Below are 22,994 nucleotides of genomic sequence, written 5' to 3' on the forward strand. Positions count from 1 at the left end.
AAAATCTGGCTGAAAAAGTTTATTTGAGAATCCAGTAAGATGCAGATTTCTGCACATGTCAGGATTGCCTAAGGAATGCTTTAGCTCCCACTCAGCCTCCATGAAAGGCAATGTGCAGTTTGTCAGTGAGAAGATACAGTGGTATCTATCTCTGCATGTGCAGCAGGACATGGCTCTGTTGTGGATTATGGGTGGGTATCCAAGCTGTTTGTGTGGGTGGTGAAGGTGGGTGTCACATACACAGAGTGTAACTTGGTTAGTGGATGTGCTTTTCCTTCAGCAAACCGTAACTGCACAGCAGCAGAGTTCACTTGTGCCAACAACCGACCTCCCCTCAGGAGGTGCATTCCTCGGGCATGGGTCTGTGATGGTGATGCTGACTGCAGTGATGCTCTTGATGAACACCAGAACTGCACACGAAGATCTTGCACAGAAAATGAGTTTACCTGTAGTAATGGCTTGTGCATCCGTAACACATACAGGTTTGTAACTTCCCAAGCAGCTGTAGAGCTTCTCAATATTGCTAATTGTGAAGGGCTAATTTAACCTTGTTTTCACACCATTTAGTTGTAATTAGAAATACATGTTGTAATGAAACTGTTTATATGCTCTGCATTTGTGCTTTAGCTTTGACTTGAAAAAGCTCTAGAATTTTCTGTTAATATTCCTATTGCTCACCATTAGCATTTAATCCGTCTTATTGTCACTAGTAACGACTCCTGTGGTGATTCTGTCTAGCTTGTAATGCACACAGGGAATATTAGCAGGACTCACAAGATCAGACTATACAATATCACCCCAGTTTCTGAAAGTCTTTTCTATGGGAGCTAAAAATACCAACCTTCTTTGGAAATTGGGAGAGTGTATATATTCATCTGCCCTGAAGACAGTGATTGCCTTCTTATATTTCAAGAGAGTGTTCGTTCTTCTTCAGGTGTGATCGGCGGAATGACTGTGGTGACAGCAGTGATGAAAGAGGATGCATCTATGAACCGTGTCAACAGCACCAGTTTACTTGTCAGAATGGGCGCTGCATTTCCAAAGCCTACATCTGTGATGGGGATAATGACTGTGGTGATGAATCTGATGAGCTGGAACATCTCTGTAGTACACCAGAAGCAACCTGCTCTCCCCATCATTTTAAATGTGACAATGGAAACTGCATTGAGCTGGTTAAAGTCTGCAATCGGTTGGATGATTGCTTAGATAACAGTGATGAAAAAGGATGTGGTATGTATACATTTATTTGTATTGTCTAATTTAAAAATCTTAGGCACCTTTGATAAAATACACTCTTAAGACAATTCCTTAATTCCAATCATATCTATTCCATGGCTGTTCCTCAGAAATTAAAATTATAAGAAATGTAAACTTTAAATGTTTTTGCTTTAGTTAAGTCATACTTATCATGCGCTGCTTTAACTGACTGTGTGGATGAGCTAATGATACAAACAAAATGTATTTTATACATTGTTACACATTGCTCTTGCATTTCCAAAATATGCCATAGCCCATACTTTGCACTCGGTCTTTTGTGACAGACTTCAGAGGTGGTAGAATAATTTTATATTAGATTGTGTTGTTTACTTTTTTCCTTTATTACAGCAGCCCACATCCACATTCAGCATTTTCAGGTGGTAGCAAGGAGAGAGAGACAGAGGGCATTGGAAAGTGACTGCACTATTACTCTGCTAGCTGGCTCCTTGAACAGAACTCCTTTCCTTTCCCAGGTGTAAATGAATGCAGTGACCCTTCAATCAGTGGATGTGATCATGACTGTACAGACACACAGACAAGTTTCTACTGTACTTGTCATCCCGGATACAAACTTATGTCTGATAAACGGACTTGTGATGATATTGATGAGTGCAATGAAACTCCATCAGTATGTAGCCAGATTTGTGAGAACACAGCTGGCTCCTACATCTGTAAGTGTGCCCCAGGCTATATCCGGGAGCCTGATGGAAAAAGTTGCCGGCAAAATAGTAATATCTCCCCATACCTTATTTTTAGCAACCGTTACTATCTGAGAAATCTCACAGCAGATGGCCAGTCTTACTCTCTCATTTTGCAAGGACTGAGAAATGTGGTGGCACTGGACTTTGACAGGGTGGAAAAGAGGTTATACTGGATTGATGTGGGGAGGAATGTCATTGAACGAATGTTCCTAAATGGGACAAATAAGGAGACAGTGATAAGTGATGATGTGCCCAACGGGGAAGGTATCGCTGTTGACTGGGTTGGCAGGTAAGAAAATACATTTTTTGTCTTTCTGAGCTACTGAAGAAATGATGTGTGAAGAATTTTATCTTAGGGCTTTTTCCTCACTCCACATGGAATTCCTGATGAGTAGTGAAATAGTTTGGGTTGTGGATGCAGTATTACACAACTGCTCTGAAATTGTTTATTAGCATCTAATACTTAAATTACTCTGATATGTAGTATACTGAGGTTCTGTCAGACTTGCTCTCCCATTGATCATTTGCTAGCAGTTGTTGGGATCGCCATGCAGGTTCTAGATCCCAGTGGAGTAAGTAACAGTAAGCCTTAATGAAATTTAGCTCCTCTACCAGTGTGAAGAGCATGTGTCTTTGGCTCTTAAAAAATGCACCTTTAACTGACACGCTCAAACAACGTGACCCACATAATTTTCTGTCAGGAGGTCAGCATATGGGTGAGGTAATTGGAAAACACATCTCAATATGGTAAATTTTTAGTTGCCTGCTGTGTTTCAAAAAGTAGTCTGATTTACTGCCCCAGAACCTCTGTCATTATGTGGTGGCCACTGTGACAGTGGTCTTGCTGTGTTTCCTCTTGCTTTCCAAGTGCAGTAATATAAGTATGAAAAGTTTAAATAACATGGATCAGACTGTAAACCAAATAGAATTGTTCAAAAAGTCACTTTTGGAACTTATATGAGAGTGTTTATATGACTATATCTAGGTAATAGTTTTTATTTTTAAGCCACTTTGTCTCTAAACTAATGATAATTAATGTTGCCGGCAGCCCCAAATGTTTTATGAATCATGGAGAGATGATGAAGCAAAAGGCAAATTTTAGCTGAACTGGTCCTACAGCTTCATTTCTAATATAGCTTTTGAATTATTTCAGCTACCATTAGTTATGTCTTCAGTCAGTTCTTTTTTAGGTGTTCCAGGCAGGCTGAAGAACCGTACAATGGTTGAATTTTCCTGCTTGTTTTCTGTGCAGAGAGGATTAAAAGTTGCCATGAGATGCGGGTTGGAGAAGACTGTTTTCTCCTCCTCCCTGGTGGGAATGGTGCTACTTAGGGTGGTGTAGGCAGAATTATATCTGTCAGGCTATTTCTGGAATGACGGTGTAGATGCTGGAGCTGACCAGCTCTGCAGAGAATTTCAAAGGATTCTGCAGTAGTTCTAATTGAATTTAATGCTTTGCTTTGATGCTTTAAAAAAATCATCGCTTCTGCTTGTATGATTTCTTGGCTTACAGCTGTGTGTAATTCGCAGGCAAAGTAATAAAAGTGTTAGAAAATTCAAGGTGAAGTTTAAATTAGGGTGTGAAACTACTTGGGACTTTTCTAGCTTTTTGATGATAGCAGAGGTGGCAGCATGGAACAGTTGAGGATACTCTACAATGCCTTACAGCCCTGGTCACAGTCCATTGCACTGCATGTCTGTTTTCCTGCTCCTGGCCATTGTTGGTAGGAAAGAAAGGGAAGAGGGGTTCAGGAATTTGTAGGCAAATGGCATATTATTACTCAACTGGGCACCTGCAAGTTTGAATTTGGCACCACTGGTTGTGGTTACAAGGAAAACAGAAGTGAAAAGGGCAGCCTGGAGCATGGTGTAGAAGAGATGTCAATGAAGTATATGTTCCTTTGCAGTGGTTGCATTGCTTCTAGGAGAAAAAAAAATAAGTTGCTGTGAAGCAAAATAAGGGGGAAAAATATTTAATAAATTAACTCTCAAATATTTCAGAAAATTGTACTGGGTGGATGCCTACCGAGATTGTCTCTATGTCTCTGAACTTGATGGAAGATTCCGGAAAAAACTGCTGGATCGGTGTGTGGATGCCAACAATACTTTCTGCTTTCAGTATCCCAGAGCAGTTGTTGTTCATCCGAAATATGGGTATGACTTTCCAAGAGTCCTTTTCCTTTATTTTGCAAATAATCTTGCACTATTCTGAAAATCTGAAGTAAAATTGGGCTGCTTGCATTTAGATTTCTGTGGTGTTAGTACTTATTTGCAGCTTAGGAGAAATAGCAGCTTGCCTGTTGTGGGTGTATATGCATGGCTGTCAGCTACCAATGAAAATGGAATTTGGTTCCACATGGACTAGAAAGTTCTGATTGCAAGGCTAAAAAGGGTGGTAGAAGTGTGTATGGTTTGATAGGTGTTGGGGCTGACTGAATTAAATTGTGATTGCACGATTGTCTGCTGTAGCAGTTAAACTAAGAAATATATTAGCTTTCTTCTTTGTCAATCTCTGCTTTAGTTCTTGGCAGGAAATACTATGTTTGAGGCATGGCTTCTAGTATTTACTTCAACAATCCTAACTCTAGGTATTCATTTGAACAGACAGATTTACTGGACAGACTGGGCAGATCGAGCCTATATTGGACGAGCTGGCATGGATGGCAAGGAGAAGACTGTAATCATCTCTACAAAGTTAGAGTGGCCCAATGGACTTACCATAGATTACACCAATGACAAGCTCTACTGGACAGATGCCCATCTAAATTATATTGAGTATGTACACAGGAAATATTAAAACAACCAAATGATCGCTCATGTCAGATTGTGTTGGGAGAATTTCTTGGTTCTGTGAAAAGAATACATACTTCTGCCCACTGACTTTATAGAAAATTGGAGTCAAAATGCCTGGAGTAGTAGATGATATGGATCATTAGATGACACAGTAACTGAGTTGCTACATTCAGTGAAAATTGTCGAAAAATTACAGTGAAAAAGCTCACACTCTGTACTAAAAGATGCAACTTCTCTGTGTCTAGTTATGCAACCTGAACCAAAGAAAAATTGACTATAAATTCCCTATTTTTTGATTCTCTTGTTTTTGGTTATAGATGAGAATTGAGCTGTAACTAAACTAGGTATGTGCTAATAAGTTGTATACAAACCTTTAGAAGATGTCTGAATGCCCATAAGTTTGATATGGGATTTCCTCTTGGCAAGTGGGATTCTTTTGTCAATCAAGAAAAATCTATACATTGCTTCTAGTACAAGAAAATTCCACCTAAATAGCAGTAAAAATAAGTAATAGTTATCTGACTAATTAAATTTTGAAACTCATAATACTGAAATATTTTGAAACCAATAACTTGTATTTATGTTAGTGTTCATATTTGTATTCATATTTACCTGCACATTTAGATTTATATTTGTATTTACTTCTATTCTTCTCTATTAATTCTTCTGGTAGCCTTTTCTATGATAAAGTATTAGAGATGTCTTTTTAAAAATGTGAGTTAATTATATGTATGTTTCTCTTTCTCTCTCTCCTCTCTTGTATTTCATAATTTCCCCATATATGGGGAAGGTATAGAAAAATGTAAAATCTTGTCAAAGATAGCTCAGCAAAGGAAGCTCTAAATCAGAAAGAAATGTAAAATTTAGGAATATAGGAAGGCTATTATTGTTTTCAGTGTTTCATTATTAGCAGTCTGAATCATCTAGGCAAGCTAGTCTCTTTTGTGACAAAAATAACTCGCTGTTAAGGCAATAAATGTGCAAAATTTCATTGTTCTAGCTAATGTGCTTCAGGAGGGCTGTACAGTTCAGTGGATGTTACTCTATTCCATTTATTTCCCTGAAATAGCCTGTTTTACTTTCCTCCATATACTGAAATGAATTTGCTGAGGATGGTCATCTGTCTTTAGGCATAAAGAAGCTGCAATTCTACATTTCATGTTTCTGGTCACCAATAATGAAGGACCATAAGCATACATAATGTGTGAAGAGAAAAGCTGGAAAGAAGTTTTAGCATTTATCTGAATGTTTTGCACAAATTTTTCTTTGTGAAGGTACTCTGACCTGGATGGACATCATCGTCACACGGTGTATGATGGGACTCTATCTCATCCATTTGCAATAACTGTTTTTGAAGACACAATATATTGGACTGACTGGAACACAAGGACAGTTGAAAAAGGAAATAAATATGATGGATCAGAAAGGACTGTTCTTGTGAATACCACACACAGACCATTTGACATCCATGTTTACCATCCATACAGACAACCATTTGGTGAGAAAACAGAATTAGCTTTGCATTTAGAGGGTCAGCTGTTATTTGGGGACTAGTTGTAGAGGACTCTGAGTGCACTCAGCTTTTGCCTTTGCTGACTGGAATAAAAGGTACAGATTAAATGTAGGCATCTAGTTTTACATTTATGAATTGCCCTTTCTTTGAAAAGCAATAACTGCTAATGCATAATTTTAAATTAGTTTCTAAAACATCATTGCTTGATAGCATAGATTTTGTGTACATGAAATGACACATATTTCTCTCATGAAATGTCTACTTATCTAGGTTTTGGTTTTCAACCTCTTACATTTAAGGTTTCAAAACAGTATTAGAGGAATCTATCATAGATTGAAACATTTGTGTTCTGGAATTTACGACGTATGGTAATATTTACTCTTTTATTTTACCAGTTAATAATCCTTGTGGCACCAATAATGGTGGTTGTTCCCATCTTTGCCTAATAAAAGCTGGTGGTCAGGGGTTTTCCTGTGAATGTCCTGATAACTTCATGGTCATACAGTTTGGCAATACAGCCCACTGCCTTCCAATGTGCTCTAGCACCCAGTTTCTCTGTGCAGACACTGAGAGGTAAGTCTGTGTCTCACCATCCCTTTTTCCATGTGTTTTTAAGGCTATGTTTTACAGTTTAATCTGTTCAAAAGGGCAGGAAATTAGGGCTTCCTTCTGTTCTCATTATGAATTTGTGACATGCTTTCAGAGAGAAAACTAGGAAAAAACAAGAAGACAGGGTTTCATTTTGGAAGAGTACTTCTAGGCTGGTTCCTTAAGTAGTACTTTTTAACTTTTCTTTCTATTATAGGCATCGCTGATGTAGCAAAGTTTGGGTTGTTAGAAGCATGTACCTCCAAAAAACATTTCTTGTTGAATTCTCAAACCTGGAATTTTATTTTATATATATTTTTAAACATCTTTTACAATGTATCTGTTTCTGCCAAAAATATACTGTCTGCCAGTGTCCCAGGAAAGCCATTTAGCTGATGTGAGGGTGCATTTCTAACCCCTTTTACTGAGACAGCAGTGGAGGGAGAGGAATGGTGATATAAGAGCTCTTGTACTGATGGATCACCCTGGAGCCTATGAGGAAGATGTGCTTATTGGGTTGCCTTTTGAAGCAGTGATATAATGATAATCTCTAGTGAAATTTTTTGTGCTAAAGTTTGGGTGAATTATTGAAATATGACCTCAATAAATGATTGATCTAAAAAATATCAGAGAGGATTACCCCAAATAAACATAAAAATTAATTCTTTATTATTTTCTGTGAACTTCCTTCTAGAAGTCTACCAATATATTCTGTTTATCATCTGTTTCTGGTGACAGTATTCTGGCATATTTTATTAGCATTTGACATATGAAATAGAAGGCATAAAATTCAAGATGTTTTGGATGTTTCAATAAATATCACTTAGACAAGACTGTCTTTTGTGCTGTAAAAGGATGGTTGTACATCTGTAAAGCCATATCCTCAACAAAGAACACACTGCTTTCTCTTTGTAGGTGTATTCCCATCTGGTGGAAATGTGACGGGCAGAGGGACTGTCGAGATGGCTCAGATGAGCCCCCGACCTGTCCGCACCGGTACTGTCCTGTGGGGCAGTTCCAGTGCAATGATGGCAACTGCACAAGTTCACATTTCTTATGCAATGCCCAGCCGGATTGCCATGACAGATCAGACGAAGATCCTGTACTTTGCGGTATGTTCCAGCACATAAATTAAGCTGATTTTCCAGTAGAAAACATGTAATCATATATAAATTTCATAATCACTATAGCTTTTTCAAAGATAAAAAGGTGAGATAGACAGATGTAGTCTTCTGTAGTCTTGCACTTGCTGGAGCAATTCACCTCTGTGCAAGCAGGGTAAAGGTGAGCATTAATGTACTATATCAAAACATAAACAGTTTGTATACCTCCAAGACAAATTTGCATTGAGGTAAATTACCATCTGAGATATCAAATATTAGAAACAGGGCTCACTTTGTTTTGCTCTGAGTAAAGCCATGGTGATTATGGAGAGTCTAGGGCTTCCTAATGCCCTGGTCAGTCTAATTTTAACTCTGTTCTACTTTGTGTGATGGGACAAAATTATTACATCCTCTGCATTGCACAAAATCCAGTTCATGTGGAAAGATTTGTTTTGGAGAGTGGTTTGTGATAGCAGTCTTACAGAAATGTAACATAATTATGCCTGTGGAATAATGTTATCTCCTTAAAAACGTATGCTATTCCACATACATATGTCTAATTTAAAAAGCCTATCCCTCCTTCTCTTTTTGTAAATAATGTCATTCTGGCAGTTGCAAGCAAGTAATATAAAGCAAAAGGGAAAGCAGTGTGGTTATATAATTGATAGTGTCATTGCCTTCCATTGCAGCATGGTTCTAACAATGACAGAATTAAATGAAATGTCAATTTTAACTGAGTTTCAAATAGCTAAGATTTTAAGTGTGCCACAGGGGAACTTAAAAGTAGAAGTATGGCAGCTGTGTAATGCTGGGTACAGCATAACATACTGGGTACAATAAAAATCAGTTTAGGCCTATGGAATTCCTTTTACTTGTTATCTCGTGCATGGTAACAGAATCCTTTGGTCTAGAACGTTAATGGAAATTATAATACACTGTTTTCTCCAGAACAGTTTGGCACTGCATGTAAAAGAAAGTAGTAGAGTGGAGTATGGCAGGAAATTCTGGAAACAGGGATAAGTTTTGACTTCTGTTTTCAGAGCTACCCCAGTTTGCCAGCACTGCTGATATCACCTTTCAGTGCTTTGTCCTTTGGGAATAGAGGTTTTTCTACGTTGTGCAGTTGACATTAGCATGGTCTTCTCCTATGTTTTCTGTCATGTTCATTCATAGAGAAACAGGCTCATCAGGCAATACACACCTAAGCTGATAGCATGGCCAGAGACAAAATGCCACTTAGCTCTTCTGTGAAGTGAGTGGGAGACCCTGCCTCAATCATGTTGAATGCTGGGTTTACTTCCCTCTGCTTTAGGAGGAGGTAGTATATGTCTTGCTCCTAGAAAACTGTAAAGCCTGAGTGAGCTTGTTTGAAGATACCTGGGGAAAATGTGAAATGTCATGTTAGAAATGTGTACCTTAACTGCTTTAACTGGACAAGGATATGTGACATTTTAAATTTCTTTCTGGCTTTGTTTTTAACTCTTGATGTAAACGTAAGGGCTCAATTGATATAACAGCAGCAGATGATTTCTGTAATTTTCAGTATCCTAACAGCTGATCTGTATTCTTTCAGCTAATCACCAGTGTGAAACTCATCAGTGGCAGTGTGCCAACAAACGATGTATCCCAGAAGCCTGGCAGTGTGATAGAGAGGATGACTGTGGTGACAACTCAGATGAAGACGGTGATCACTGTGCCAGTAGAACCTGTCCCCCAGGCCAATTTAAATGTGACAATGGCCGCTGTATCCCACAGTCCTGGAAGTGTGATGTGGATGATGATTGTGGTGACAACTCTGATGAGCCATTCCACGAATGCAGTAAGCACACAGCTGTAGTAAAATGCCTACATTAAAGTGCACTAATAGCAGAGAGAACCACATAATTTAATTTTCCTGAGATTGAAAGTTTATTGGAAAGGAGTATTTTCTGCAAGCTAATTGCATTTGTGTAGTAAAGAGTGTTAGAAAACATAGAGACTATGTGATAATTTACTATTTACATATTCTTGAAGGAGAGAAAGCCTAATTATCCTGGCCAGAGTATCAGAAACTGGAAGCATCTCACTCTGACTTTCTTGATGCTAGGATTTTCCTATATGGTCTATCATGTCTCTCTGAACTAATGGGTGTCTTCAAGAACTTGTGACCAGTTTTTTGCCATCTGAGGACAAGCTGCCTCCTCTGGCTTCCACATTTGGGGCTCTTGCCAGTGTCACCAGGTCTGAATAGTTTAAGGAAAACCACAATGAGTGTGATTTGATCCTGTGATGGGTTTGTAGCATATGCAGAATACAAGCAGCATAGACTGGAAAAGATAGTAAAATCAGATTCATTTAATGCTTTCTCTTTTACAACACTCTTTTTAGTCAAAATAATTGAATGTAAATCATAAAAGGTTAGGAGACACAGAAAAGCAGAGGATGGTTAATGGCTAAGTAACACAATTAATTTGGACAACTGCCTCTTTCAGTGGGACCTGCTTATCGATGTGACAATCACACACAGTTCAGCTGTAGAACCAACTACCGTTGTGTACCATTGTGGGCAGTGTGCAATGGGAATGATGACTGTAGAGACAACAGTGATGAGCAAGGCTGTGGTAAGTTTGGAGATGGTCATTTAAACGTAACTTTGTGCCTAGAATATTTCTCCAATTTGCAAACACTCAGATTTTCTGAAAGCCCTCAGTAATAATGTACCTGGGCAAAGACTATGCTAATGTGTGCTCTTTTGTTGTCAACCTGTCTACACTTCAGAGGAGATGACTTGCAGTCCTTCTGGAGATTTCCGTTGTGACAATCATCGATGTATCCCGCTGCGCTGGAAGTGTGATGGAGATGATGACTGTGGAGATAACTCTGATGAGCATAACTGCAGTGAGTTCTTGTTTTCTTCATAATTATACAGTTCCACTTTTGACTTAAATATCCTTCTATTTTTTATGAGAACATGGCAGCTCTCAAATGCAACCCTTCGTTTTATATGGTAGTCTCTCTTTTATTTGCTGAAATACCACACTGATATAAAGGATGCATAAAAACACTAATCCATCCAGTCATCACAATAACACAAACTCCTGTTTTCCACTGAGAAGTGACATTTGAATTTTATCCTGTGTGCAAATGTATAGTTTCTTAAACAATAACAGTGGATCTTTTTTCTCTTATTTGAATTAAAAGCTTCTGTATAATTCTGTTTTGAAACAAAGTCTGCAGTGATTTTCCTTTTTTCTGTGTCAAGAGGGACATGGAATATCGACCATATTTAAAGAGTACTTGGGGGTAATGATGTTTTTACATAATTTAATTTTTAAGATTTTACCTCTGCCCACATTACTTTTGTCTGTTTCAATGAGACAGGTGTGGATGTTTAACTTTACATTTGGGAAACTTTTCCTATTTGTACATTGATTTTTAAATGAAGGTCCTCGTGAGTGCACAGAAAGTGAATACCGTTGTGACAACCTGCGCTGCATTCCTTCCCGGTGGATCTGCGACCACGATGACGACTGTGAGGACAATTCAGATGAACGTGACTGTGGTGTGTATTATCTGAATGCTACCTCTTACATGTTCACACTCTTGTTTCTAATGTGATAAATTATTCTGAAAAATGATCTTTTATGGGAAGCATCTTTAAAGAAGTAAAGTTCACCCTGTCATGTTAGTCACTTCACCAAAAATAGAGAATACCACAGTTTTAGTAGTCTGAGATTTTCCAGCATTTTTAGAAGATTGTTTTCAAAATATAAAAAGTTTTTCTGTCTTTGAACAAGAAGATCTTTCAACAGTTACTTCTTAATCTTTTCAGAGTTGAGAACCTGCCACCCAGGTTATTTCCAGTGTGAGAGTGGACACTGTATTGCAGAGCGCTTCAGATGTGATGGAAATGCAGACTGCCTTGATTTCTCTGATGAAGCAACTTGTCGTGAGTTATAAGCTTTGCAATTGGTGCTCATTGTGGTCACTTCCAGGAATATTTGCACTTTTCCCTATTTTTAAGTGAGATGACTCCTTAGAGATATAGAATTCTACAATGCTCAGTGATTTTAGTAAAAATTCAGGATAAGCATAGTATTTTGAATCAGCATTTTAACATAATAATGGGTTCCCATCTCTTACACTGATTGTAAACACATTCTTAATGGTAGGAAATGAATGTGTTTACCAAGTCCAGGAGAAGATACACATGTGATTGAATTAAAATTTTTCACTATCCCATGAGCACTGCAAGAACCAAACTGTTTCAGTTGTACCAAATTCTAACAAGGTTTCTAATGAGATTGTTTTCTATAATACTCAAAGTAGTGTAAAATGTCCTAAAGTGTCAGTGAACCCAAGGAAATAATACACTTTTCCATTTCTATTTTCCTTTGGTATACTGATCTACTGTGAAAAAAATGTCTGTAGCTTGCCTGGATCTACAGCTGCAGCTGTTTACCCAGAAAGTATTGTTCCCAGTTGGAATGAAAATATTCCCTCTGTGCTCTATCTGCATTGACTGACATCGGCTTTTTGGGTGATACTGATGTGCTGGTTCTGACTTACATGTTCCCATGATCTTAGGCTTCAGTACTTGGGAGAATTCCTTTCTCTTCATGTTGGTATCAGGGCAGTTCTGTACATCTTTCCATGTACTTAATTTTAACACCTGTGCTTTAAGTAAGAAAGGGCATCTGCACAGTACTATCTTTATTTTTCTGATGGTTACCACATCCTGTGACATACATCACAGCAGTTGTCTTTCAGAACCTGAGTTATAAAACATTTGACTGTTCTTAAATGGAGGATAAAATGTATTGAAGGTATTGAAAGGGCAAGGGTATGGTTTATTTATATAGGATGGTAGAATAATATTTTTGGTTTTTCTTTGGTTTAGTTAAGTTCCTTTCACAGTTTTTACAGAATATGAGTGGGAACTTTTTGCTATATCAACATGACTCCTTTTGAAATTGCATATCTTACCTGGTCCTTCAATCATTCCTGTTTGGTGCCAGTGAGGTTAATTATCTTTTTTATTGAACTAGATTTGTCAATAACAAATTCAAGTAGTATTTGTTAAATTAATTTTTTTATTTTCAAAAGCTTGTCTAACATAACTTGTTTCACTCTTCATTGAAACCTGAATTAATTACTCGTAGCTGTGAAAAAGTCTTCAGTCCTTGCAGCCTGTTGTTGCTGTACATTTTTGAAGCACCTCATATAGTGTCTCCTATTATAGATTTAAGTGTTTTTAAAAACAATATGGGGTTGGACTGATTATTTTTCATAAAAACCATAACATTTTTATTGTAAATGAAAATGTAATAATTTTCTTCTTTTTCAGCAACACGTTATCCTAATGGTACATACTGTCCACCCATGCTGTTTGAATGCAAAAACCATGTCTGTATTCAGCCATACTGGAAATGTGATGGGGATAATGATTGTGGAGATGACTCTGATGAAGAACTTCATCTTTGCTGTAAGAGAGAGAAATGATATTAAAATGAACAATATGCTTAATCTCTAAATATAATAGATCAATTAGAAAATAAATTGTAATTATTTGGGATGAGTGCTAAGAATTTTGCTTTACATGCAAGTTCACTTCATTCTGTGGCAGTATTTCTCACTGCTTTGCAGATGTTTCTATATGTGGTTATGAAAGTAGGGAGAAGCATATCAGAGATAAGCTTCACTATTCACGTTTCACTATTTCACATTTTTCAAGTTGGTTATCAAAAATAAGAATGTCAGTTTGAAATAAAAGATTAATTCAGATAATGTATATTGTCACAAGTGCTGAACTTTCAAAGCTATTGGTGTTGCCAGGACATCTTTGTAAATATGGCTAAGAAGTCCTGACGTGAGGTCTAATAATTAGGTGTTGGAGGTGCTACTTAAACTGGTTTTGTCAGTAATGCACTTAAATAACATGTTGGATTTCCAGTCAATTTCCTTCATAAACAAACCTAGAAACCTCAATGTTATATGTAGTTAGAGATTTGTCTTTGGCCAAAGATGAGGTACTGTGTTCTGATTAAAAAAAGTGTAATGTCCTAATATACAATCACCAAAATATACAGAAAATATTTTTTTTGTCTGAATGCCTCCTTACCTTTTGAAATATACAAAACACATAAATGTTCCAAGAGAAAAGTCATATGAATAATTTGTGACCCAGTGGCCTGAAGTATCACAATGTGACTGATTGACCTCTGTGCTTTTAGTGGATATTGCCTGTGAATCTCCATTCCGTTTCCGGTGTGACAACAATCGCTGTATTTACAGTCACGAGCTGTGCAACCAGGAGGACGACTGTAGAGATGGAAGTGATGAGAAAGAGGAACACTGTATGTTTACAAAAACTGAGCATCAAATTCAGTAATTTTGATGTGCTTAATATTTAATAATACCAAAGGGATGTCAAAGTTAACCTTAGATAATGAAAACAAGAGCTCACTATGAAATAATTTTAACTATGGTTATTGGTACTATGTATTTATAGCTCTCTGTACAAGTAGCAAAAATGGTCAAACATTTTTCTGAAAAGTAAAGAGCATGATTTTCAAACAATACTAGATTTTATTATAAGCACCAGCTACATATTTGCTCATCTTATTATGAACTCTACCTAAAAGGAGGAAGAGGAAAGAGTTTGGCTGTATGGTAAAATTGGCTAACTGGGACTTTTAAAATAAACACATGGTAATACTTCCTGAAGTTGTGTCTCTGTTAAGATTCAGTAGGTTTTTGCCCTCAGAAATCTTATGTAGTTCTCGCTGACTGTGCTGTACATTTTCAAGTGTAATAATATTTTTAGTTGCTCAATGATATTGTTTGCTGGCTTTATTGTACAATATTCTAAATGTTAATAGTTTACTAATATCTCTATAATTTCTTGAAGTCTACAGTAGGTGTATGAAGTATATCATTGAAGGATATTAATAAGTTTGCACTATTAAAAGAAAAGTTTAGTCAACTGTTAACTGTTAACACAAAGAATTTTCCTTCTGTCTTTTTTATAAAACAGCAGGACTTCTTTCAATTCATGGAGATGTGACTAGAAATCAGGATGTTACATCTTGGCTATGGTTTTAACTTTATACAGACTTCCAAAGTAGCCTTGCCACTGTTTTACCAGATGGCATCACCTTCCCCATTAGCAATGGGGAATAGGGCTGTCTGTTGGTACTTCATAGCTTAAACTGTAACAGAGGAATATTTCTCTTCTTGATTGTAGGTAGAGAGCCAACCCCAAGACCTTGTAAAGCTGAAGAATTCAAGTGCAGTAATGGAAATTGCATTCCCCTACATTATGTGTGTGACAATTACGATGACTGCGGAGACCATTTTGATGAAATAGGCTGCAGTAAGTAATAATATCAATAAAATACAAAATTACAATGCTGTTGAAATAGATATTTCTGAAACTGAAAGCAATGAATGTTTTTTCTTGAATACCATACTAAGAAGTATTGTTTTTTAATAGCCTGTGTGAATTTCCTTATTGGTTTTTAATAAGCCTGTTCTAGAATTATTCAGTTAGCTAGGACAATATTTACTGTTTTCATTCTTTCATTATTTTAATTTATTTTGTTTTAATTCTCTTCTGTTTTCATTTTTTTGTATGTGTCTTCCACAAACATATGGATGTGCTACTTAGAGACATGGCTTAGTGGGTCTTGGCAGTGTTTGGTTTATAACACAACCTGATGATCTTAAAGATCTTTTCCAGCTTGAATAATTTCATTGTTCCATGAAATTCAGTGCTCTGAATACAGTCTTTTTTAGGCTTAGAGTATTTATGCATCAAAAAAGAAAAGATTTGATATTGGTTTTGATCTTGTTTTAAACTAGGTTGTGTTACAGAGGCAAGAACATCCATCTCTTTCAACCATAATTGCAATAGACCAACCTATGGAGTTATTAGTAGGCAGACTCTGAACTGACACATGTTGCTCTAGCCCTGTTAAAAATAAAAGTATATTGAGATGCTTCTATTTTCCTTTTTACAGACATGACCACAGAATGCTTTAAGGACCACTAGTCCTTTGCCTGTTGGCCTTCTCAGATCCTCTGTACAGCTTTTATGCACTATTTATTATATATTTACTAGCATCCATTTAAATGTAAAAGCTCTGACTTGAACTTTGACATGAGATGTACTCCATAAAATAACCAAACCTTTTTCGGAGGTATTCCTCAGAAAAAACCAAAACAAAATCCTGACTTTTTATGTCAATATATAGACAGCTGCAGAGTGGTAATATGAGCATACACTTGTAATTTCAATTTGTCAGGCTGTGATGGCATCAAGTGAATGTGTGCCAAATGGTACACGGGTGATTTGCCATCCAGCAGACTTCCAAAACACAAATAACTTGGAAGCCTTTAGTGTAGTCCATTTTGAAGCAGCTAATTTCTCTGTTTCAATTACCATCCCAATGGTCTTTAGGTAATATAGCCCAATGCAATGACTTGATGAAAATATAGAAGTATAAAAAGGCAATGAAGCAGTGTGAAACAAACACCACCTGATGTCTGCATTCAGCTCTTTGGGGATAAATGTGAATACAGATCAGATGGTGACATTTGGAGCCTTTCAAATACCTGCTATAATGAAAGTGGAATATTTGTGTGTGTATGTGTACAATGAATTTATACTTCTACATGTATATGAAATTAGTTGTTTAAACTTAATTTAATCAGCACTAGAATGTGTATGTAAAAAGAGCATAATCAGCTTAATGTTAAGTTTTTGCTATACATCTGTATCTTTTCCTCATGATCTTCCAATGAGCATACTATTTATCTTTTCTGCTTATATAACAGATTTGCATTTGTACTCAAGTATTTGATACATATATAGAGTATATATAAACCAATAGATTTCTATATGTACTTTAAGACATGTATAATTTTCATTATCTGTTACAGACTGACTATTATCCCTGACTTGGCTTTTCCTTTATGGGAATGTTTTAAAGGGCAGTACATTCTGTGCAATGACCTGTACTTTCTGCAGTAGGCTTTAGATTAGGTTTGGCATGAACTACATGCCATCTTCTCTCTAGTTTCCAGATGTTAATAATGTAGGTCCTGTGTTATACTTGATATCAATTGAGAATAAGAAAGCATTGGATAAGAATGAGCCCTGTTGGCAAAGTTAGGCATTAGATTCAAATCTCTTAAATTCTGCAGTTGCTGCAGATTGGTGGTAATTTAGAATGTAATTTCTGTTAAGGAAGGTGTGCTTTAATGTTAAGGGATCTTTTCCTGACCCTCTTCACTTGTTGACAGCTCTCTTAACCAGTGGTTACCGTTGTCTTCGAATTTTAATTAGAAAAAAAAAGGAAAGGAAACTAACTTAATCTCTCTGAAAACTATTTTTAATTGTAATAATGATCAAAATTATTATGCCTTCTCCTTATCACTTAATTTTTTGGTTATAATTGTATAATTTTCTTTTTTTTTTCCTTTCAGATCCTGGAACAGAGCGAACTTGTGCAGAAAATATCTGTGAACATAATTGTACCAATCTGAATGAAGGAGGCTTTATCTGTTCCTGTAGGCCAGGGTACAAGGCCAGTGAAAATAATCGCAACTCCTGTGAAGGTATTTTTAATCTTAAAAATGGCTGCTTGCTGATAAGTGTTCACCTGTCACTTCATCATTCTAATGTGACCACTCATTTTCACATTCTAACAGGATTTTTATACATTTATCAGATGCTTCCTAAAAAGTTCTGCCACTGAATCATATTTTCTAACATGTATGCTTCATTCAACAAAAAATTGGCTCCACAGTTAAGACTTTTTTTAAGCTTTTGTTGGCTGTAGATATGTTTTTGTTTTACAGCATATAGGTTTTGTCATATTTTTGCAATCTGAGGGATAGAAATGTGATTGTTTTATTTTCCTTATTGAAAACAGACTTACTGCAGGTTATAGTCTCCTTCTGTTCTGTTCTTGAACAGACCTGATGTAAAGGTGTGTTGTGTCGTATTTTTGCTGTGGATTTTATGCAGATAAAATGTGGTGAGGAGTCTACTCAAAGGCCATGGTTTGTGGTCATGTGATATAGTACCTTCCCAGTTGGTGATTCAGTTTGTTTTCATGAGAACCCTTCTGCTTGTTTCTCCCAGCTCCTGTGGACAATTTGTGTGGTTTTATTGAAAATGATCCAAGGCCACCCCTCCCTTTCCTGCCTGCTGATATAGTTTCTGAGGACTATGTGTCTTGTCTTCAGCATTTCAAGAAAGCTTTGCTCTTGCATCTCATTTTAGTCATACTTCATCTTTTGTCTTGCCTTATTGATTTAACACAAAAATGCATCTCTGAAAATAAATCTGTTAAGCAGGATTGGAGTAACTATTGGCAATCTGTAGTTAAGACATGGTAAACAGCAGATGAGTGATGAGGAGTTGTTTGATAATAGATGCTGATTTTAAGGATCACTTATGAGGTCACTGATCTTTTAGAGTATGTGGGGAAGGCACAAACCTACCACTTCATGGAGTAAAGATGACCAGCATAGAATCATCAAGGTTGGAAGAGGCCTTTAAAAATATCCAATCCAACCATCAACCCAGCACCTCCACTGTAACCCCTAAATCACTAAACCATCAGCCAGCACCAGATGAAGATGCATCTGAAACACCTCCAGGGATGGTGACTCCATCTCCCTGGGCAACCTACTCTGATGCTTGACCACCCTTAGAGTGAAAGTTTTTTTGTACTATCTAATCTGAATTTCCCCTGTCTCATCTTAAGGCCATTTCATCAGCTCCTCTCGCTGCAGGCAGCATAAAAGAGTCCAGCCCCCACCTCACTTACAGCCTCGCTTCGGGGAATTGTATAGAGCAACGAGGTCACCTCTGAGACTCCTAGAGACTAAACAAGAAAGAGAGCAAGTTTTAGGAATCTTTTCTCTTCTTGTGTCTAGATATCAATGAGTGTGAGATCTTTGGAACATGCACCCAGGACTGCAAGAATTCCAAAGGAAGCTATGAATGTTTCTGTGCAGATGGCTTCAGGTCTGTGGGTGATCAACAAGGGAAGCAGTGTGCAGCTGATGGTATGTTAACTGATAGCGAGATTGAATGAAGAGCAAGTGCTATATAGCAACTTAATGAATGTAATCCCCTCTTTTATAAGAAGAGGATAATGAAAGCCAAACCTTATTCTGTAAGACAATACTATCTGTGTATTCTACTTATTCCATAATTAGGAATGAAAGTGCTCATCTCTGCTTCCAACTGTAAACATTAGAAATGATACCTTGATTTGTATGCCTGCCTTCATTTCTCCTGAAATTTTCTGCAAACAAAAACCTGTTGTCCTCTGGTTATCATCAGAAGGAAATTAATGTTGCCTATTCCTGAAGTTTAGATTCTTTCAACAGAACAATGCATCAGAAAAAAGTTGCATTAAACTGGTATAAATCAAAGGCAGTTTGATGACAGGTTGCCATTCATTGTTCATGGACTAGTGCACACAAACAGAAGGACTTTGGCCAATGTTTCAGATCAGTCAGTGGCTTTTTATCATACTGCAGTGCAGGGACTACTGTGTGTGGCAGTCCTTGAATAGGCAGAGTTGACTCAGAAAATAATAGTAATATATCAGTAATAATAAAAATAAAGAGGTGAAGAAAAGAGAAAAAAGTGACAATGGAGCAGCATTATATAAAAACCGAAAGCAGTACTGTATCTAGAAAACTTTAACACTTTAACAGCTTTAAGAGCTAAGTGACAGACATATGGTGTGCCTAGTCAAATGGTAAAATCTTCAGAACAGAATGCCTGTGACCAAACTTACATGCTACTGGAGGCTTTGAAACCTAAAAATTGTTTGTAATATGAAAAATTCTACAAGAAAATGAAGTCTCCAGGTTACCCATCCAGGGGCCTAGTTCAGCAAGTATTTACTGCTGTTAGGCTGGAAATGCAAAGGACATTTCCACTTCAGTTTCTGCCTGGCTGCCTGTTTATGCCTGTGTCAGAAATCCAGTTTTTTGATACCCTTCTTCACAGGCTTTGTTCAGGAAACATCTAGACACATAAAAGTATTGAAGGCTAAGTGATAGAAGATAATATAATTGTAGCTGGTAAAAATGAAATCTGTTGTGCCTAAATTCTATTTCTGTAGAATAGAACTCTGCCCTGCTTTGTCATACAATCTCACAGCCTTCATAAATGAGGGTGTTATGGGATTTTATCAGGCTAACCCAAAATTAAACTGTGGCCAGGAGAACATTCATCTGAATATGGAGACATTAAAATTCACAAACTTTAAGGTAGAACTTGGACATGTCAAAGCTGAAGGGACTGGCAATTTATTTGTATTTTCAAAATTGTTTGCTGTACTTTGAGGGGGAAATTGGAACCACGTAGTGTGTAGTGGCATTCTGTTTTTGAGATGCAGTGATATGCCAACAATAGAACTTTTAAGAATTTTTAAGGAATTATGTCTGTGTAAGGTCTATGGTGAAAGGGATAATACTACCCTCAGTGGTAGTGGATTTCAATTTTTATGAATTTTGGAAATCTGTGAAGTTTGGATAGCTCTGAAGCTTTAGAAGGGGCCCTAGATTCCCTCTGCTTCTTGTACAGATGCAACTTGTAAAAATCCCATTTAGGTTTAATTAGAAATGACTTTCATCTGTTTTTTCTAAAATGAGAAATAGGTGAAAGTAAATTCATGATTGTTTCCCAGGTAATCCTCCATTGTTACTGCTGCCAGATAATGTGCGCATTCGAAGGTACAACATCTCATCAGAACAGTACTCTGACTACATCGATAACCAGGAGCGCATCCAGGCTCTGGATTATGACTGGGACCCTGAAGGAATAGGCCTGAGTGAGTATGCTAATGCTCAATCATACAATGGTTGGTTTAAAAAGATGCATTTCTGCAGCGTGGGTGTTTAATTTACACTGGAAAGCAAAATCAAATTAGATCAATTGGCCAGGTCTCCACTGAATGTACCCCTCCCCTCGACTCATTCTCCATCATCACTGGGATTTCTTTTAATGCTTTAATTTAGCTTAGCGGGATTTTGATCTCGTTTTCCTTTCGTTTGAGTGTGAGTTTAGCTGTAGAATTGTGGCTCTTTAGGATTATGCTGCAATAGAAGATTGTTATTAACCCCTTCCTTTTCCTTTTGCCTCTGCAGTTCCCAAACCTAGCCCAAAGTTCCCAAACCTTGCAAGAACTTAAACTAAGCAGAAATGGCCAATAGATCCCTGTATTAACATTTTTTTGGTTATTCCTCAAGTTCCCTTTCTTTGCTCTTTCCACAGGGCCACTGTCCTGCGCCATACTTGCTCCTTAGGCTTATGAGAGTCTAAATTACTCTCAAAATCATGTGTAAAGATGCTCTTGAAAAATGTGATATATATTTCTTGATAATCTAGCTCAAGATGACTTTGGATGTGTATCTTGCCTATGATGGATGACTAGACACTAACACAACCTTACTCATAAATAAATGGGGCTGGTAATTTCACATAAGAGCCTCAGAAAAATTAGAATTTTTGACAAATACGTCATTAACTAGACATTTTTCATCTTTTTTTAAGGTATTGTGTACTTCAGCATTCTGGGACAAGGTTCTGAGTTTGGAGCCATCAAACGTGCTTATCTCCCCACGTTTGACAGCAGTAGGAACAATCCAACAAAGGAAGTTGACTTGAATCTCAAATACATAGTTAATCCTGATGGGTTAGCTGTTGATTGGGTTGGAAGGTAAGTACACTGAAAAGCTAGAAAAATGCTGTACCTTCTCTCTCTATGTGTCAGTTTGTGAATTTGATCAGGCTGTGCAAAATCCACTTTTTTTATTCCTTATGTATTGTCTCTGAATATGTCTAGTCTGGAGGTAGGTCAGAACAATGTAGTAAGCTGTCCTTGCCCAGGCAGCAGGTTAGTAGGTGTGCATGTGGCTGACTGCATCACATATTCTGTGCAACTGGCAGATCAGTTGTGCATCAGTAACATGATAATACACAAGCCTCCATATCAGATGGATTCTTCTTCAATGACTTAGGTACGCTCCAGGGAACAAGCTTTCTTTGCTTTTGGAAGGAAAGCTCCCCAGCCCACAATAGAATTTTATCTTTTATCTTTGCTCATTCCTTACCAACCCTGTGCTGTATGGGCAATCCTAAAACAGAAGGAGCTCTGAAGTTTGATGAATAGATGTGTTTTCTCAGAAAATGGTAAAGTTTTTGTAATTGTGTTTAAGAGGTCTTTCTCTCTTTACTGACTTTGGATATTTTTAGCCCAAAACATGGTAATTTTTTAAACTTAATCATAGAAATCATGAGATCACTCCTTATGTTTAGTACCTTGGAGAAGAGCTGGGACAAAGTTGGGCCTGACTCTTGGAAGTTTGATTTCAGTTTATGGTGTCATTTCATCTTGCAATATAACTGTTAAAGGACAGGGTGGACAGGTATAGCTGTAGCTCATGTGGTATTAATGTTGAGCGGAACCTGATGCATCCAGGATAATATATCACAAGCATCCTGGTGAGGCTTCAGCTTCATCTTGGCGAGCAACTTCAGCACTTCAAATATAGTGCTGCACCGATTTCAGAACAATGTTGAAATGTACTTTAAAAAACTAGGTTTCATTATCTGCACATTATATAAAATGCTACACATGGTTTGAAACACTTAGTCTTGCTGCTCATCTGCCAAATAGAAATTACAGTATTTTTTCACATTTCCAGGTCAGCTAGGAGATAATTTATTCAAGCAGAAGGCACCATATGATTAGTGAGTGCATAATAATGAGTCTTTTTATTATCTAAGGTCAAAAAAAATTAAAAATTATAAAGGCATGATGATAAAGATAAACAAAATTCAAGGAAGAGTAGACTGAGCACCCTGTTTATTAGGACTAAAAGCATTTTCATCTGATATGGGAACAATTTATTCATTAGTATCTCTGTCAGAAGACAATAGTCTAGAGAGGAACTGTGAACTAATAAGCTGGATATCTCCAGAGCTGCTGCATAAATTACATGGTAAATGAATTTTTATTTGTA

The 22,994-nt window shown here is 37.1% G+C and overlaps 1 protein-coding gene across 1 annotated transcript in view; it reads left to right on the forward strand.

The window, feature by feature from the left end:
• LRP2 (LDL receptor related protein 2) overlaps positions 1-22,994 on the forward strand; it is a 110,872-nt gene that overhangs the window by 75,256 nt on the left and 12,622 nt on the right. The window contains exons 48-67 of the mRNA XM_066553177.1: positions 281-482; positions 935-1,230; positions 1,731-2,247; positions 3,960-4,112; positions 4,563-4,733; positions 6,026-6,249; positions 6,660-6,837; positions 7,768-7,964; positions 9,529-9,774; positions 10,427-10,555; positions 10,713-10,832; positions 11,380-11,496; positions 11,767-11,883; positions 13,282-13,419; positions 14,168-14,290; positions 15,181-15,309; positions 17,424-17,555; positions 18,885-19,016; positions 20,657-20,800; positions 21,523-21,688. Coding sequence (XP_066409274.1) covers positions 281-482; positions 935-1,230; positions 1,731-2,247; positions 3,960-4,112; positions 4,563-4,733; positions 6,026-6,249; positions 6,660-6,837; positions 7,768-7,964; positions 9,529-9,774; positions 10,427-10,555; positions 10,713-10,832; positions 11,380-11,496; positions 11,767-11,883; positions 13,282-13,419; positions 14,168-14,290; positions 15,181-15,309; positions 17,424-17,555; positions 18,885-19,016; positions 20,657-20,800; positions 21,523-21,688 — 3,631 coding nt within the window. The remainder of the gene's footprint in view (positions 1-280; positions 483-934; positions 1,231-1,730; positions 2,248-3,959; positions 4,113-4,562; positions 4,734-6,025; positions 6,250-6,659; positions 6,838-7,767; positions 7,965-9,528; positions 9,775-10,426; positions 10,556-10,712; positions 10,833-11,379; positions 11,497-11,766; positions 11,884-13,281; positions 13,420-14,167; positions 14,291-15,180; positions 15,310-17,423; positions 17,556-18,884; positions 19,017-20,656; positions 20,801-21,522; positions 21,689-22,994) is intronic.

The sequence above is a fragment of the Molothrus aeneus genome, chromosome 7 (assembly GCF_037042795.1).
Source record: "Molothrus aeneus isolate 106 chromosome 7, BPBGC_Maene_1.0, whole genome shotgun sequence".
NCBI lineage: Eukaryota > Metazoa > Chordata > Aves > Passeriformes > Icteridae > Molothrus > Molothrus aeneus.